Source organism: Oncorhynchus mykiss, chromosome 22, assembly GCF_057628025.1.
Source record: "Oncorhynchus mykiss isolate SJ-2025 chromosome 22, ASM5762802v1, whole genome shotgun sequence".
Lineage (NCBI taxonomy): Eukaryota > Metazoa > Chordata > Actinopteri > Salmoniformes > Salmonidae > Oncorhynchus > Oncorhynchus mykiss.
The window spans coordinates 50164069-50183564 of NC_143043.1; the positions used below are offsets into that span (position 1 = coordinate 50164069).

The 19496-nt window shown below is 41.2% G+C and overlaps 1 protein-coding gene and 1 long non-coding RNA gene across 6 annotated transcripts in view; one reads left to right on the forward strand and one right to left on the reverse strand.

Moving 5' to 3' along the window:
* LOC110502171 (oxysterol-binding protein-related protein 6) overlaps positions 1-19496 on the reverse strand; it is a 91707-nt gene that overhangs the window by 60162 nt on the left and 12049 nt on the right. For all 5 annotated transcript variants that reach the window (XM_090216308.1, XM_036959394.2, XM_036959395.2 and 2 more), the window contains exon 2: positions 1530-1815. In XM_090216308.1, the coding sequence (XP_090072434.1) occupies positions 1530-1676 (147 nt within the window). In that variant the 5' untranslated portion in view covers positions 1677-1815. The remainder of the gene's footprint in view (positions 1-1529; positions 1816-19496) is intronic.
* The window catches only part of LOC149972892 (uncharacterized), a 67770-nt gene that overhangs the window by 35024 nt on the left and 13250 nt on the right, over positions 1-19496 (forward strand). The window lies entirely within an intron of this gene.

The window sequence follows — 19496 nt, forward strand, 5'->3', positions numbered from 1 at the left end:
TGGTTTGAGCTTAGTGGGAATATCATTTGTTTTTCAACAGGACAATAAACCCAAAACACACCTTCAGGCTGTGTACGGGTTGTTTTACCAAGAAAGAGAGTGATGGAGTGCTGCATCAGAAGACCTGGCCTCCACAATCTCCCGACCTCAACCAAATTGAGATGGTTTGGGATGAGTCGGACTGCAGATTGAAGGACAAGCAGGGCCTCCCGACAAGTTCTCAGCATATCTGGGAACTCCTTCAAGACTGTTGGAAAAGCATTCCAGGTGAAGCTGGATGAGAGAATGTCAAGAGTATGCAAAGCTGTCGTCAAGGCAAAGGGTGGCTATTTGAAGAATCTCAAACATAAAATATATTTAGATTTTTTGGTTACTACATGATTCCATATGTGTTGTTTCATAGTTTCATAGTCTCCCCAATTGGTAGTAGTTACAGTCTTGTCTCATCGCTGCAACTCCCGTACGGACTAGGGAGAGGCGAAGGTCGAGAGCCATGCGTCCTCCGAAACACAACCCAACCAAGCCGCACTGCTTCTTGACACAATGCCCATCCAACCCAGAAGCCAGCCGCACCAATGTGTCAGAGGAAACACCGTACACCCGTGTCAGCGTGCACTGTGCCCGGCCCGCCACAGGAGTCGCTAGTGCCCGATGAGACAAGGATATCCCTGCCGGCCAAACCCTCCCTAACCCGGATGACGCTGGGCTAATTATGCGCCGCCCCATGGCCCTCCTGTGAGCCTGGACTCAAACCCAGAATCTCTAGTGGCATAGCTAGCACTGCGATGCAGTGCCTTAGACCACTGCGCCACTCGGGAGGCCCTGTTGTTTCATAGTTTTGATGTCTTCACTATTATTAAACAATGCAGAAAATAGTAAAAATAAAGAAAAACCCTTGAATGAGTAGGTGTTCTAAGATGGTAGTGTATATATATATATATATATATATATATATATATATATATATATATATATATAGGGGGTTTGGGGGCACCCCGGCTTCACGGGGTCTGAGGGGTACGTGCAAAGTCACTGCTTATAACTAACTATAAGTTAAGTGTAAATATAAAAAAATCTAAGATGTGTCAAATAAAGGATATCCAGCCCAGGGCTCCAGCTATGCGTTTCGTTTGCTAACTTGCTAGCTAAGTGGCTAGATGTCAAGGTCAAGCTTCCTGGTTAGAACAGAGATATTCAATCCCCTCCTGGATCAAGATCCCTGTTGCCAAAATAGTTTTGTGCTCCCAATTATTCAATATATTTTTTAAATAGTGCCCATTGTGCACATTCGGTAATACCGTAAACCCCGATATGGTACAGAAACGGTATGACGGTATGAAAATCCGGATACCATCCAATCCTAGAGAGATCACCTGCAGGCTGTGCTGATGGAGCTGCTGCTACCAAACAGTCAGTCCCACTCTTTCTCAAGGAACCAGAGACAGAATCAGTCCACTAGTCACTGTTCCCAGAGCAGCTGACTATGTCTAACTCTGTGTCTGGCGGTGGGCAGGTCGGTCGCTACTTACCTGCCGGCCGTCGCGCTGGGATGAGGAGGAGGACGAGGCGCTCTTGTGTGTAGGTGTCTTGTGGTGGCGGATGGGCGTGGAGCTCCTCTCCTCGGCGCTCATTGTGCGGTGGCTGCCCTGGCTGTTCCTGTGGTGGTGGTGGGACATGGTTCCTCTCTGTGAGTAGCTCCCTGACTGTACAGGACTGTCTGTTCCTCCCTCAGCAGCAGCTCCAGGCTGCGCGTGTCAACAGCATTATCTCAGGCAGTTATGCAGCACACTTCCCACCGGCTCGCGCTCCTCTCATCTTGCAGCACAGACAAAGAGACAGAGAGACATACAGACAGGAAACAGATGTTAGACTACGTTATGTTAACCCCTCCTCCCCTCACTGTTCGCGTCAACATAGCCAGTAACACTTGTCAAAATAGTCAATTAATCTAAGATAAATAAAAAAATATCTGTTTTTGCCAACTAGGTCTAAGTCGCACAATGTCACATTTACTAAGAGGTTTGGTGCAGTACTTTTCAAGTGAAAGAATGTGCATGAAAACTAGTCGTTTCGTTGAATGACCACAGAAACACTTAATTGAAGAATCCCGTCAATAGTTCCCACTCCTACTAGGGGTAGTACTGTTGACCAATCACTGATGAAAAGGGCGTAGACTTCAACTATGGAAATTTGACTTCCCTCAAGAAAAAAGTGTGCGCATGAACAGCCCCCCCGAAAAAAACCTGCAGAACACCAAAACTAACAAAAGCGTCACAAAAGGTTGTCATTATATATGTCAACTGGGAAGCATACGGTAAGATTTAGCGTTTGGGCCCCTGCCAACTTTTTGAACCAATCCACCAATCTAAATTCGCTACCCGAGCCAGCAGCAGGACTCGAATAAATGGGTATTTTTAGAAACATGGACGTTCAACCCTATTCTTCTCTAGTTACAGTTTGTTACCTTTAGCCTTTAATGATGTTTGTTATGGTGAGAAATGTGACTCATAATCCACCTTGGACTGCAGTGGTGTCTGGCCTCCTATCACTACTCTGCATGTCTCAAACTCCTACCCAGTATAACTTGCTCATCGCCCTTGTCTCAGTCAGAGATGAGACACAGGACACCCACTCGGCCTTGTAAATTATCCAGTTCTGGTGTGTGGCAGAACGCCATGTGTTCACTTAATTCATATGAGCGTAATCAGCGTCTCGATTGCAGTGGGAAAACTAGCCATCTCAGATCCCACAGGCAACATCAATCCCTCTGCATCTAATTACCATTATGATAATGAGTTAATGACGCCAATCGGGTGAGGATACCAAATCAATACAAAGACAGACGCCGTGTCTATGCAGTACCAGGAACACCAACAAGACACGGTGTCTATGCAGTACCAGGAACACCAACAAGACAGTGTCTATGCAGTACCAGGAACACCAACAAGACACAGTGTCTATGCAGTACCAGGAACACCAACAAGACAGTGTCTATGCAGTACCAGGAACACCAACAAGACACTGTGTCTATGCAGTACCAGGAACACCAACAAGACAGTGTCTATGCAGTACCAGGAACACCAACAAGACACTGTGTCTATGCAGTACCAGGAACACCAACAAGACAGTGTCTATGCAGTACCAGGAACACCAACAAGACACGGTGTCTATGCAGTACCAGGAACACCAACAAGACAGTGTCTATGCAGTACCAGGAACACCAACAAGACACAGTGTCTATGCAATACCAGGAACACCAACAAGACACAGTGGCTATGCAGTACCAGGAACACCAACAAGACACAGTGTCTATGCAGTACCAGGAACACCAACAAGACACAGTGTCTATGCAGTACCAGGAACACCAACAAGACACGGTGTCTATGCAATACCAGGAACACCAACAAGACAGTGTCTATGCAGTACCAGGAACACCAACAAGACACAGTGTCTATGCAGTACCAGGAACCCAGGAACTTGCCTCTAATGTAGCCCAGGGGGTGGCAGGTAGCCTAGCATTTAGAAAGTTGGGCCAGTAACCAAAAGGTCGCTAGTTCGATCCCCGAGCCGAGAAGTTGAAAAATCTGTCAAAGTGTCCTTGAGCAAGGCACTAAACCCTAATTGCGCCAATGGCTGACCTTGGCTGTGACCCCACTCTCCAAGGGTGTCTCAGGAGGAGACGGGAGGAGATAAGCAATTCCAATTCCCACATGCGTATAATACACACTTATACATGTGTAATACAGGACAATTATAAGCACCCAACTAATTAATCAATATTTATTATTCAATTGTTTGGAGTTAGGAGAAAGATATGTTTTGAATGGATATGGAATGAATAGTCACTATAGTCATCTGAGTCAATGGTTGCATTATATAGCCATCATACTGTATTAGAGAAACATCACTATAGTCATCTGAGTAAACAGATCACCGACCATTTCAAATCCCACCCGTACTATGCAATCTGGTTTCCGAGCTGGTCATGGGTGCACCTCAGCCACGCTCAAGGTCCTAAACAATATCATAACCGGCATCGATAAAAGACAGTACTGTGCAGCCGTCTTCATCGACCTGGCCAAGGCTTTCGACTCTGTCAATCACCGCATTCTTATCGGCAGCCTCAATAGCCTTGGTTTCTCAAATGACTGCCTCGCCTGGTTCACCAACTACTTCTCAGATAGAGTTCAGTGTGTCAAATCGGAGGGCCTGTTGTCCGGACCTCTGGCAGTCTCTATGGGGGTGCCACAGGGTTCAATTCTCGGGCTGACTCTTTTCTCTGTATATATCAATGATGTCGCTCTTGCTGCTAGTGATTCTCTGATCCACCTCTACGCAGACGACACCCTTCTGTATACTTCTGGCTCTTCTTTGGACACTGTGTTAACAAACCTCCAAACAAGCTTAAATTCCATACAACACTCCTTTCGTGGCCTACAACTGCTTTTAAATGCTAGTAAAACTAAGTGCATGCTCTTCAACCGCATCACTACAGTGGATGGTTCTGACATAGGTATTTGTTGTTGTCCACATATTCTATGTGTCTGGTTAGACTGTAAACTCTCCTTCCAGACTCACATTAAGCATCTCCAATCCAAAATTAAATCTAGAATCGGCTTCCTATTTCGCAGCAAAGTCTCCTTCACTCATGCTGCCAAACATACCTTCGTAAAACTGACTATCCAACCAATCCTTGACTTTGGCGATGTCATTTACAAAATAGCCTCCAACACTCTACTAAGCAAACTCGATGTAGTCTATTACATTGCCATCCGTTTTGTCACCAAAGCCCCATATACTACCCACCACTGCGACCTGTATGCTCCCGTTGTCACGCCCTGACCGTAGAGATCTTTTTATTCTCTATGTTTGGTTGGTCAGGGTGTGACTCGGATGGGAAACTCCATGTTCTTTATTTCTATGTTTTGGCCGGGTATGGTTCTCAATCAGGGACAGCTGTCTATTGTTGTCTCTGATTGGGAATCATACTTAGGCAGCCTGTTTTGCCACCTTAGTTTTGTGGGGTGTTGTTTTTGTACAGCTCTGTGTAGCCTACCGAACATTACGTTCGTTTTCCATTTGTTATTTTTAGGTGTTCATTTTTAATAAAGATAAAACGTACGCCTAACACGCTGCACCTTGGTCCGATCATTTCGACGATCGTAACAGAACATTCCACCAAAGAAGGACCAAGCAGCGTGGACAGGACGGGTGGACGTGGGAAGAGATCCTGGATGGTAAAGGACCCTGGACGCAGGCTGGAGAATATCGTAGTGCAAAGAAGGAGATAGAGGCAGCGAAGGAGGAGCGGCGACGATATGAGGAGGCAAGTCATCGATGGAAGCCCGAGAAGCCACTCCCCCAAAAATTGGGAGGGGGTGGCACACGGGGAGGTTGGCGGAGCCCACCCAACTACCTCATCCCCATATTGTTATTTATCCTCTTGCTCTTTTATACCCCAGTATCTCTACTTGCACACTACTTGCTCATCTGCACATCGATCACTCCAGTGTTAAAACTAAATTGTAATTATTTCGCCTCTATGGCCTATTTATTGCCTTACCTCCCTACTCCTTCTACATTTACACACACTGTACATAGATTTTTCTATTGTGTTATTGACTGTACGTTTGTTTATGTGTACCTCTGTGTTGTTGTTTTTGTCACACTGCTTTGCTTTATCTTGGCCAGGTCGCAGTTGTAAATGAGAACTTGTTCTCAACTGGCCTACCTGGTTAAATAAAGGTGAAATAAAATAAATACATACATTTTTCAACCAATTTTCAAATAATTTGGAATAAGCAAAGGCTTTGATTTCTGTTTTTTTTCTCATTTCTGTCCCTCATGAGGGAGGATAATGAATGTTCACAGGAGTAACAAGTAGATGTAGACCTACCAATAGTTATATGTGTTTTGTTTTTAATATAATATAATATGTTTTTACTGATATCAAGTTTGTTTAAGAATTATTAAGGGATTAAAACTCATAATTCTGTTACCAAATCGGTAACGGAATTAGGCCTAATGCAAATTAATTGGCCAGAAAGGGAAATAATAGTAGTTACAAACCACAGTTGGGTCACCTGCTGCTGTCCTCCCTTCCACAGGCATACTGTTATACTCAGCTCATATTAAGACCGGTACGATGCCAGTATCACGATACTCTTTAGTACCCTTGAAAGGAAACTAAACACGAAGCGGTTTTAATTTAGGGAAATCAGCCCTAAATTTGGAAAAATATATATTTTGTCGTCCGGATTCACATTTATTTATTTCCAAAAACTAAAACACTATATTTTATATACAGCCGGTTTTGAAAGGACCTAGGAGTTTGGTCTGCTTTGTGTTTTCATTTTTTCAATGGAAAAAAGATCAAGATTCTGGTATCGTCCCGGCCGTAGCTCATAACTGTTTTTTTTCTCTTTCTGTCATCTGGTGGTCAAAGCAAGACTGTGAAAACAGTCTGGACAACCTCTCCCTCTCCCTTCCGCTCTCTCTTTTCTCTGTCTCTCTCTCCAGTTAATGTCACCTCCCCCGGCTCTTACTGACACCTACCACCTACCCTCTTTCCATTTGCTGCAACAAACATCCTCGCCCATGGATAACCGACCCACACCGGACGTCCACAGATGCTGATTTGGTCAGCCCAGGCCGGACCAAATCTGGACCAATCATAGATGTCTATGTTTCGCAAATTTTGACAACACAGCACAGTACAGTACAGTAAAGAAAAGTACAGTACATCACACTAGATTAGAGTACAGTAAAATATACTGTATTGTACTGTACTCTACTGAACATATCTACTGTGCTCTACTGTTCTGTGCTCTACTGTGATGTTCCAAACTTGAATCGTCTGCTAAATGACTAAAATGTAAATGTACTCATACATACTCTACTGAACTGAGCTCTACTCTACTGAACTGAGCTCTACTGAACTGAACTCTACTGTACTGTGCTCTAACCACGTTTCTCTTCTTCCTAGACAGAAGAGGAAGTGACCTATAGGCCTATATCTCCATGCCTACTTCCTAGATAGAGGAAGAGGAAGTGACCTATAGGCCTATATCTCCATGCCTACTTCCTAGATAGAGGAAGAGACCTATTAGAAAGCTATAATTATCAGAATGGGCTAAGAGTTTGTCTCAGCTTAGTTCCTAGTTGGTTAAAGACAGGTGCTGGTGACATGCTAAATGGATCTGAATTATAGATGGAACTATGTGCGTGTGTGTGTGTGTGTTTTGTGTGTGTGTGTGTGTGTGTGGACTGGCACGCTCAGGGGTGTGTCGTTAAGACTATACCGATGTATCCTGTTATTGAAATAAGGAGTCCTTCTGAATCAGCTCTTTCCTGTAAGAACTAGGTCTACTGTAACTATGGAGGAAGGTTACACGGAAAGAGCGTGGTGATCAGACACACAACTAATCATACCCTGTGGAAGCGAGCAGCTTGGAAACAAGGCCCCTGATTCTACCCTATCAACATGTATTTTTACACAGTCCGTTATTCACTCTACCAGACGTAGGCCTGGCATCAGTCAGTCGTCTGTTCCTGTCTTTGTTTCAGCCACACCGGTGGAATAGACTGCTGTTATGTGTTACGTTGCCTACTGTGAAATTCAGCTCTGGTCCTCAGGGTCCAATGAACCTGCAGTGTCTCCCTCTCCCTGTACACAGTAGCAACCTACACTACATTTTATCAATACACTGAGTTTGTTTGTAGCGCTTCATGTTAGCAATGAGCGTGTGTCTGGTTTCTCTGTCCTCTTAATGCTGACGGAGAGTGAGTGCCTGAGCAGGCGGACAAGTAGGCTAACTCGCCTGCTGCGCGCCAATGTAAGAAATTTGGGGATGTCTGATTTCTGATTGTCTTAACTCACCACCACTATTTGGCTGAACTTCTTAGTGATCTTTTCTTCACCTCAAAACAGTAAGTCAAAGAAGTGCTACATTGACCAAGTCTGTTCAATGCGCTCATTTATTCAGCTGCCAACGGCCCACGGTGAATCAGTGTGTCCACATGGCAGAGGCTGGTGCTGTCGCACAAGTGGAATTTAAACTTTTAGATTTTAACATTTTAATTCTAATTTGTATTATTAATCACGTGATATTGTTTTTGAGAAAACAAAAGCGTTATTATTTAAATTAAACAGTTCCACGAAAATGTGCACATGAAAATCATAACTGGCACTCAGATCGGTAGAAATTGTTGGCTAAATTCTAAGCTTGAAACTTGTAAACTTGAAACTCACATGCTGCCTAGGAATGATGTCTTCTACATTGTAGAATAATAGTAAAGACATCAAAACTATGAAATAACACATATGGAATCATGTAGTAACCAAAAAAGTGTTAAACAAATCTAAATATATTTTGTATTTGAGATTCTTCAAAGTAGCCACCCTTTGCCTTGATGATAGCTTTGCACACTCTGGGCATTCTCTCAACCAGCGTCACCTTAAATCCTTTTCCAACAGTCTTGAAGGAGTTCCCACGTATGCTGAGCACTTCTTGGCTGCTTTTCCTTCACTCTGCGGTCCAACTCATCCCAAACCATCTCAATTGGGTTGAGGTTGGGTGATTGTGGAAGCCAGGTCAGCTGATCACTCTCCTTCTTGGTCAAATCAAGGAGAGTGGCTGCTGCCAACACACTGTCTCACATCTCTAGCCACTTTAATAATAAAAAAGTGGATGTAATAAATGTATCACTAGTCACTTTAAACAATGCCACTTTATATAATGTTTACATGTCCTACATTACTCATCTCATATGTATATACTGTTCTCTATACCATCTACTGCATCTTGCCATCTTTATGTAATGTATCACTAGTCACTTTAAATAATGCCACTTTATATAATGTTTACATGTCCTACATTACTCATCTCATATTTATATACTGTACTCTATACCATCTATTGCATCTTGCCATCTACACCATCTCTATACCATCTATCTTGCCTATGCCGCACGACCATCGCTCATCCATATATTTATATGTACATATTCTTATTCATTCCTTTACACTTGTGTGTATAATGTAGTTGTTGTGAAATTGTTAGATTACTTGTTAGATATTACTGAACGGTCGGAACTAGAAGCACAAGCATTTCGCTACACTCGCTAGCATTAACATCTGTTAACCATGTGTATACAATACAATTTGATTTGATATAGCCCAAACACAGCCTGAAGGTTTGTTGAGTCGATGTCCTGTTAGAAAACAAATTATAGTCCCACTAAGCGCACACCAGATGGGATGACATATCACTGCAGAATGCTGTGGTAGCCATGTAATCTTGACATCTGACACATAATAACTGCACAATTCCCAGAAAATAGCCTAAAATTCATTTTTAGAAATTAGTGTTTTTTTAGATTATTATTATTATTTTATTTAGGGGGTTAAAAAAGTTTGTCCAAGTGTTTCTTGCACAGAGATCCTCTGCCCAACTTTCATCACTCAAACTCTCCTGTCGGATTTATCTATAGTTATGCACACGCACAATCTGGATTTATTTCACAATTTCACAATTATAAACTGGGTGGTTTGAGCCATGCTGATTGGTTGAAAGCCACGGTATATCAGACCGTATACCACGGGTTGGTAACCAGTTTATAATAGCAATAAGGCACCTCAGGGGGTTTGTGTCCTAAGAACAGGCCTTAGCCATGCTATATTGGCCATATAGCCCACCACACCTCCTCGGGCCTTATTGCTTAATCATTGCAGAAAAACAAGTAAAATCGACATCCATTGATAGAAAGTGATCTGGCAAGTTTATCTTTTCTCTTGGGACATATTCTTAAGGTTGCAATAATTATTATTTTGATGGAAAAAACACATTTAGTTTCTTAGTCTACGTTCTAACAAATCAAGTCAATATTCCTTAATTCGCTCGATAATGTTATGGAAAAAGGGTTTATTGGATAAATGTGGCAAGGCATCTCTTGCTGCAAAATAATAATAAATAGGGCTAGTTTTCCTTGTGGGCAGGTTTCTCGAGGTCATGGGCTATACATTTTAGCTAGACCTGGCAACCCTGTTTATGCCTGTGAGATTGAGAGTCTGACTAGTATCCCCATTTGCTTCTCTTCCCTAGCAGTTGAAACTCAAACATTGAAAAACAACCTAGCTTGTGAACAAAACAATGTAAATAGCCAAGAAACACAACAACAAAAGTTTCACTTCAGTAAACTTATGTTTCAAGTAAAAATTAGAACAACTTTTATCCCTCCGCGCAGCGCTTCTAAAAATGAATCTGTCACTCAGCTCTTCAGGTGCGCACAGTCCCCAGCCATGCAGTGTTGCAGCGTCAGGCAGAAATACTTTGAAAACAGCTACTGCAGTGTTTGCCATGATCGTACTTCACTTTTTACTGGAGCATCCCCCCCCCCCCCCCCCCGCATTTGGCGGGTGTTCATTTTAGGTCCTGGGGGAGAGGGACAGAGACACGGGGGAGAGCGAGAAGGACAGAGAGGCCTGACTTAACACAAACTAAACTGTCTATCGTACAGCAGAGTGCGTGTCCGAATTCAAACCCCCACAACTGAATATATATATAAGAACATATCACAGAGCTGTGAGCTCTACACGCACAATGGGACCCATATATAAATATCCCACGTTTTGTTTCTCTCCCTGTGACACAGCTGGCCGTACCCCGTACAAATCAAGAGATTAAACAAGAATAACTGGACGGACAATTGTCCGAATTAAATAAATATTTTAGGCTATAAAACAGATGGTTTTAAAGAGGTTAAAACATACCATAAAAGATTATTAAAACAAAAACACTTTTCCCGCAGAGCATATAGCACTTTGAGATATCAGCTGATGTACGAAGGGCTATATAAAATAAATTTGATTGATTGAATTTGATAGCATGTCTACCTCTTCCAAGCATTCCTCTCCCACTATTCAAAACAGACCACCTTTCAAGACATAAACCAATTACTAACACACCTGAACACAGTCAAATTGACAAGACAAACAGCTGACTGTTGTGTATACATACATATATGGAATGGTTTTGAGCCCAATTAACACAAAAGTAACGAAATCAAACATTTAAATTGTATAAGTGAAGGTGTAATAAAATGCCATTTTCACTCTCCCCAATCTCATTATTATTCACAATAATAATTTAACAGAGAAATTATGTATTCGTTGTTTAAAAATTGCAACACAGATGCTTGCAGTTTTGCCACCTCACCACCAGGAGGTGCTGCAACACCTTCAGCACTTCCCACAGCTATGATCAAGGGTGCCAACAATTACGGACCTGACTGTATATTAGGCCACTCACTATAGGCTAGTCTGGGAGACAGAAGTTGTGAGCTGATTAGGCTAATGTTGATGAAACAACAGAAGTCAACACTTCCTCTGTACTGAGAACTGCTGTAATCATCAAGCGCTAAGCTAATGCATACAGAAAGCCAGCTATGTTATGTTCAGCTTGAAAGATGGGAAGTTGAATTCTTCCCATCTAATCCTTGTTGCTCAACTTCTCACAAAATTCTAGGTATTAGCGTCATTCAGAGAAAAATATAAAATGAGGACATTTCAAATAGCTGGTTCCTGTTTGAAGTTGAATCTGAATATTGACTGTGTTTGATTCACATTGACTGAACAGTAGCACATTGTCACTTTTTACAGTTTGGTCTAAAGAATGCCTTGAGCAGCTCCATGTAGGGACACTGAATGACACTGTGTCCAGCGGATTGGTGACAGACCCTAGTCAAACATCAGTTACCCAGCAGGACCTTGCTCTTGGTTCTTTTTACAACCAGGAGAAATGACACCAAACAAAGCCAATTGATAACACTGCAATGAACAGCATGCAAAAACATCCCCAGAATGCCTTTGCATGCAAGTCTCTTACTGCTACGTTAGAGGTGTTTACACTGACACATAAGAACAGACTGAGAAATAACCAGAATACATGGACTGGCTAGATCCTCTTTACCAATAGTGGGAGTTCATCCTCACACAGTTCTAGATGGCTTTAGGAAAATCTCAACTTCTTAATATTTGAATATCCAAACATGTCCTATCCTCAGTTCAAAACCAATCAAAACGGGCAAAAGGATAACATCAGCTAAAATGACAAAGAACATGTTGTAAAAGCGATGAGACTTTGGAGCTACGGTAACTCCAGTGGTGTCGTGGAGCCTGGACTCTAATTTCCCCCAAACATTTCCAAATGGCCCGGTGAAGGAAAAAGGCCCCCTTCGTGAACAATTCTATGAGAAGCAGTGACATACACTCTGAATGATCTAAAATGATGAAGCCCATATTGGTCTTTCACAGTCAGGCTAACCCAAGCTGTACTGTTCAGTAGGTTAATAGTAGACCAACCCAAGCTGTACTGGTCAGTAGGATAATAGTAGACCAACCCAAGCTGTACTGTCCAGTAGGATAATAGTAGACCAACCCAAGCTGTACTGTCCAGTAGGATAATAGTAGACCAACCCAAGCTGTACTGTCCAGTAGGATAATAGTAGACCTACTATTGAAACAGATAAACTGAGCCAGAATTTCACAGGTTTCAGATTCTCTACAATTTTTTTTCAGATTTGTGTTCTCAAAGTCACAATTTTTTATTTGACTTATTTTACAGAAAAACAACACAATTGTATGTTCTAAGTCCATACCAATGCTTAAACCACATCAGGGAGACCACTTTTGAGGTCTAAGTAGAATCTAATACATTTTGATTTCTGAGAGCAGTTCCCCTTTAATTCAAGTGTGCAGGCACCTAGCACTACTGTTTGATTAGCACATGAGATGGAGTTTGCAAAATAAATAGCCACTGGATTGATGATATAATCATATCATTCTGACAGGTAGGCAGGCATAGGCTAGCTTTGTAGCTGGTTAACAATTAATAGAGAATGTTTTTGGGAAAGCCGTTCCATCTACCATCTATCATTAGCATCGCTATATTTTTCCTGTTCCTTAATTGTTTGAAACCTGGACGTTTTATTTCATATGATGAGGCATCTTACCTTGCTTCAAAGTAGAAGCCTAAAGACAAAATCCCACCATAGAAATGTGGAGGCAATTATTTTATAACGGCTTACTCATTATGCGTTCTCCTGGTTCTGTGAAGTTTATTTATTTAACCTTTATTTAACTAGGCAACTCAGTTAAGAACTCATTCTTATTTACAATGACGGCCTAGGAACGGTAAGTTAACTGCCTTGTTCTGGGGCAGAGCGACAGTTGTTTTTACCTCGCCAGCTCAGGGATTCGATCTTGCAACCTTTCGGTTACATGTCCAACGCTCTAACCACTAGGCTACCCTGCCGCCCCCTTTCATTGTCTAGCAGCCAAAGGCATTATCCAAGTCATATTAACATCCCATAATAGTTGTTGCATCTTTAGATCTCTCCTCTTTATAACAGACATTTCTATCTCTGTCCATGACACCACGGTGCACATTTTAGAACAGTGTTTCTCGTGCAAATTGCATTTTGAAACATTCACACATAGGCCTCCTGCCGTGTGCACATTCAAACAATAGTTTATAAACATTTTAAGCTTAATAACATTCCAAATCTGTTCCATCAGCTCTAGTAATTGATAAGGTGCAATCCACTACACTACTTTGACACGTATCAGTGGCGATTAAGTGGGTATTAAGCAAAAACACTCCACTTTCAACACTGAATTAAACCCTTCAGTAAAATTAGATTATAGTCAAATCATCACGTCTTTCCTGTGTCAAGGATTGATAGAGGACGGTAATAAATCAGTGTAAATACCCTCTCTCACTCTCTTCTCTCCAGCTGTTAGAAAGATGTTGATGCTGCCTGCTCCAAGGCTGTCAAATCCAATAGGTCCATTATAAAATGTGATGGTTAAATCCCCTTAAATGGGACAGACTTAATTAGCCAAGACAAGACAACCCAAGGACAAAATAACACACAAATAAAAAAGTGATTGATGCAGTGCTTTACCATTAATCTTAGTCTCGTTTTCATTTTCCTTCATTAGAGCTGCACAGAGGAAGAGTACACGACTCCAAACAATATTGAGAATTTCAGATTGATCAGCTCTTTCTACAACAATTATTATGTTTTATAACATGGGGAGATATACTAGTAGGGCTGGGAATTGCCAGGGACCTCACGCCAGGGACCTCACGCCAGGGACCTCACGATACTTAGGTGCCGATACGATACGTGTTGCGATTCTATAGGTATGCTATTGAGATTAGATACTGCAATTCAATAGCGATTTCGGAGTTCCAAACATATTGCTCACCACATGTCTGCTGCAGAGGGACAAGAGAGAATACATGTTGAATTCAGGCTGTAGCACAACAAAATGTGGAATAAGTCAAGGGGTATGAATACTTTCCCAATGCACCAGCGCTTAGATTTACCATTAGGTGTGTTAAAATAGAGGCCCAAGTCTCAAAAAAGTCTCGTCAGTCAATCATATTTCATGGCTCACAGAGTTTGACCCCCCCCCCCCAGTGTTAGTTATGGAGATGAGATGTTAATGACGCATTACAGACCAAATTGAAGTGTCTAGAGTTTTGTTTGCATCTTCTACAGTCTTGTAAAGACAGGGGGGGTAACTGGAACAGGCGATGTAACATCCATACCATATTTTGAAGAAACGTTTTTGTAAAACGTGAACCTTACATTGGATCATCTTGAAACTTTCTCTGTAAAGGTTTTATATGGTCTATAATTGGTTTCTCTTTTTCAAATGTTAGTATCCATTTTCAGCGTTATGATATAAAATCAAATCAAATAACATTTTATTCGTCACGTGCACCGAATACAACAGGAGTAGAACTCACAGTGAAATGCTTACTAACAAGCCCTTAAACATCCATGCAGGTTTAAGAAAAATAAGGGTTAAGTATAATATTAAAAATATCAGTAACATCCCATAACGGTTGATGATGTGATTAATATTAATGATGCCAGTAACATCCATTACTGTTGTGGATGTGATTAATATTAATGATGTCGGTAACATCCCATAACGGTTGAGAATGTGATGGATATTAATGATGCCAGTAACATCCATTACTGTTGTGGATGTGATTAATATTAATGATGCCAGTAACATCCATTACTGTTGTGGATGTGATTAATAATGTCAGTAACATCCCATAACGATTGATGATGTGATGGATATTAATGATGTCAGTAACATCCCATAACGGTTGATGATGTGATTAATATTAATGATGTCAGTAACATCCCATAACGGTTGAGAATGTGATGGATATTAATGATGTCGGTAACATCCCATAACGGTTGATGATGTGATTAATATTAATGATGTCAGTAACATCCCATAACGGTTGAGAATGTGATGGATATTAATGATGTCAGTAACATCCCATAACGGTTGATGTGATTCATATTAATGATGTCAGTAACATTCATTACTGTTGTGGATGTGATTAATATTAATGATGTCAGTAACATCCCATAACGGTTGAGAATGTGATGGATATTAATGATGTCGGTAACATCCATTACTGTTGTGGATGTGATTAATATTAATGATGTCAGTAACATCCATTACTGTTGTGGATGTGATTAATATTAATGATGTCGGTAACATCCATTACTGTTGTGGATGTGATTAATATTAATGATGTCAGTAACATCCCATAACGGTTGAGAATGTGATGGATATTAATGATTTCGGTAACATCCATTACGGTTGATGATGTGATTAATATTAATGATGTCAGTAACATCCCATAACGGTTGAGAATGTGATGGATATTAATGATGTCAGTAACATCCCATAACGGTTGATGTGATTAATATTAATGATGTCAGTAACATCCCATAACGGTTGATGATGTGATGGATATTAATGATGTCAGTAACATCCATTACTGTTGTGGATGTGATTAATATTAATGATGCCAGTAACATCCATTACTGTTGTGGATGTGATTAATATTAATGATGCCAGTAACATCCATTACTGTTGTGGATGTGATTAATATTAATGATGTCAGTAACATCCATTACTGTTGTGGATGTGATTAATATTAATGATGCCAGTAACATCCATTACTGTTGTGGATGTGATTAATATTAATGATGCCAGTAACATCCATTACTGTTGTGGATGTGATTAATATTAATGATGTCAGTAACATCCCATAATGGTTGATGATGTGATTAATATTAATGATGTCAGTAACATCCCATAAAGGTTGATGATGTGATGGATATTAATGTATTATATCTTAGCGTCAGAATCTTGTACATTCACCACATTCTGAGTTCTTATTCTGAGATGTATTATTCAGTCTTTTATAAAAGCAATTATTGATCATCTTAAAAATGTGTTCTAGCTAAAGCTTATCTTGGAAAATATATGCTGAAATAGGGCTGGGCGATAAATTAATATCAATAATTATCGAGGTAATTACTTCCCTCAGTAACGATATAAAAACATTTAGATTCATTTTCGATAATGTCGATATAGAATAATGAGTTACAGCAGTCCATTTCACCTGTGACGCAGCAGGAACGTGCAGAGAAGTAACAATATGCACGTGGAGAGGTACACACCCACTAAAAAACATTTAGTACCTCGAGTGATGGAGTAGCCACTATTAACCACGGAAAATGAGTGATTTTAGGCTAAAACAGTGGCGGTGATAGCCATGGAGAAGGAGCAGCTTCCAACAAAGAAATGATTGATAAAAAGGGTTCAACTGTTTCAGTCATTTGGAAGTGGTTTGGCTTTTTGAAGTCTCACCAAGAGCAGAGCAATGTTTGGTGCAAATTGTGCCGTAGACAGGTGGCTACGAAGTCTGGTAATACAACAAACCTTTTTCAACATACAGGAAGTTTGAGTTTATGCCACGGTATTGATAAACGCCCCTCAAGCACCAGCCAATCTAGGGATGTTTGCCCGAAGCAGTCAACACTGACAGCGTTTAGGCCCTACAAGCAAACATCGAAAAGACAAAAGACATCACAAGTGCTAGTATGCATTGCATTGCTAAGGACATGCTACCAATTAGCACAGTCGAAAAGGGAGGTTTCAAGAGGCTTATCATTTTAATTGACCCCAGGTACGTGCTCCCTGGCTGCAAACATGGAACAATTTTCCTCAAAGTATAATTTTATATGTAGCTCACATAATAAAAAATGTAAAATGTAACCTTTATTTAACTAGGCAAGTCAGTTAAGAACAACTTCTTATTTACAATGACGGCCTATCGGGGAACAGTGTTAAACTACCTTGTTCAGGGGTAGGACAGATTTTTACCTTGTCAGCTTGGTGAATCGATCTAGCATTCTTTCGGTTACTGGCCCAACGCTCTAACCTAGTGGTTTGTTCAGGCATTCTTGGGTCTGAAGCAGATATGCACTTTTTAAACATTATTTGATTAATATTGTGATAATTATCGAATTAAAAAAATATATAGATATCGTGGTCATTTATTTGCCATATCGCCCAGCCCTATGCTGAAATGCATTTCATAAATCCCAGCAACTGTTCAAACAATAACCAAACAACATTGTAGCCACATACAGTGCATTCAGAAAGTATTCAGACCCTTTCACCTTTTTCCACATTTTGTTACATTACAGCCTTATCCTAAAATTTATTAAATAGTTAGTTTTTTTCTCATCAATCTACACACAATACCCCATAATGACAAAGCAAAAAAACGTTTTTCAAAATGTTTTGCAAATTAATAATAATAAAAAAAACTGAAATATTTCATTTACATAAGTATTCAGACCTTTTACTCAATACTTTGTTGAAGCACCTTTGGCTGTGATTACAGCCTTGAGTCTTCTTGGGTATGACGCTACAAGCTTGGCACACCTGTATTTGGGGAGTTTCTCCCATTCTTCTCAGCAAATCCTCTCAGTTCTGTCAGGTTGGATACATCTATATTCAAGTCTCTCCAGAGATGTTCGATCAGGGTTCAAGTCCAGGCTCTGGCTGGGCCACTCAAGAACATTCTGAGACTTGTCGAGAAGCCACTCCTGCGTTGTTTTGGCTGTGTGCTTAGGGTTGTTGTCCTGTTGGAAGGTGAACCTTCACTCCAGTCGGAGGTCCTGAGTGCTCCGTTCATCTTTCCCTCATCCTGACTAGTCTCCCAGTCCCTGCCGCTGAAAAACATCTCCACAGCATGATACTGGAATAGTCTTGGTGGTTCCAAGCTTCTTCAGTTTAAGAATGATGGAGGTCACCGTGTTCTTGGGGACCTTCAATGCTGCAGAAATGTTTTGGTACTCTTCCCCAGATCTGTGCCTCGACACAATAGTCTCGGAGCTCTACGAACAATTCCTTCGACCTCATGGCTTGGTTTTTGCTTTGACGTGCACTGTCAACAGCAGGACTTATATAGACAGGTGTGTGTCTTTCCAAAACATGTCAGAGGACTCCAATCAAGTTGTAGAAATATCTCAAGGATTATCAATGGAAACAGGATGCACCTGAGCTCCATTTCAAGTCTCATTGCAAAGAGTCTGAATACTTATGTAGAGTTGGCCGCCAGGCCAAACTGAGCAATTGGGGGAGAAGGGCCTTGGTCAGAGAGGTGACCAATAACCTGATGGTTACTCTGACAGAGCTCCAGAGATCCTCTGTGTAAATGGGAGAAACTTCCAGAAGGACAACCATCTCTGAAGCACTCCACCAAATCAGGCCTTTATGGTAGAGTTGATATCAACCTCAACTCTGTCCAATCAACTTCAACTCTGTCCTATCAACTTCAACTCTGTCCTATCAACTTCAACTCTGTCCTATCAACCTCTACCCTGTCCTATCAACCTCTACCCTGTCCTATCAACCTCTACCCTGTCCTATCAACCTCTACCCTGTCCTATCAACCTCTACCCTGTCCTATCAACCTCTACCCTGTCCTATCAACCTCTACCCTGTCCTATCAACTTCAATGTCCTATCAACCTCTACCCTGTCCTATCAACCTCTACCCTGTCCTATCAACCTCTACCCTGTCCTATCAACTTCTACCCTGTCCTATCAACTTCAACTCTGTCCTATCAACCTCTACCCTGTCCTATCAACCTCTACCCTGTCCTATCAACCTCTACCCTGTCCTATCAACCTCTACCCTGTCCTATCAACTTCTACCCTGTCCTATCAACTTCAATGTCCTATCAACCTCTACCCTGTCCTATCAACCTCTACCCTGTCCTATCAACCTCTACCCTGTCCTATCAATCTCAACTCTGTCCTATCAAACTTGGTGAATAAGTAAACTATGAACAACATCTGCACAATCGTAGGTTTGCAGAAATGCAAGGTGGAAATGTATGACTAAATTACTAAATTCAACAATGGTGCGCCACGCAGCTTAGCGGTTAGAGACTTGAGCCAGTAACCGAAAGATCTCTGGTTTCGAATCCCAGAGCCGACCAGGGTGAAAAATCTGTAGATTTGAGCTAGGCACTTAACCCTTAATGCTACTGTAAGTCACTCTGGATAAGAGAGTCTGCAGCTAAATGACT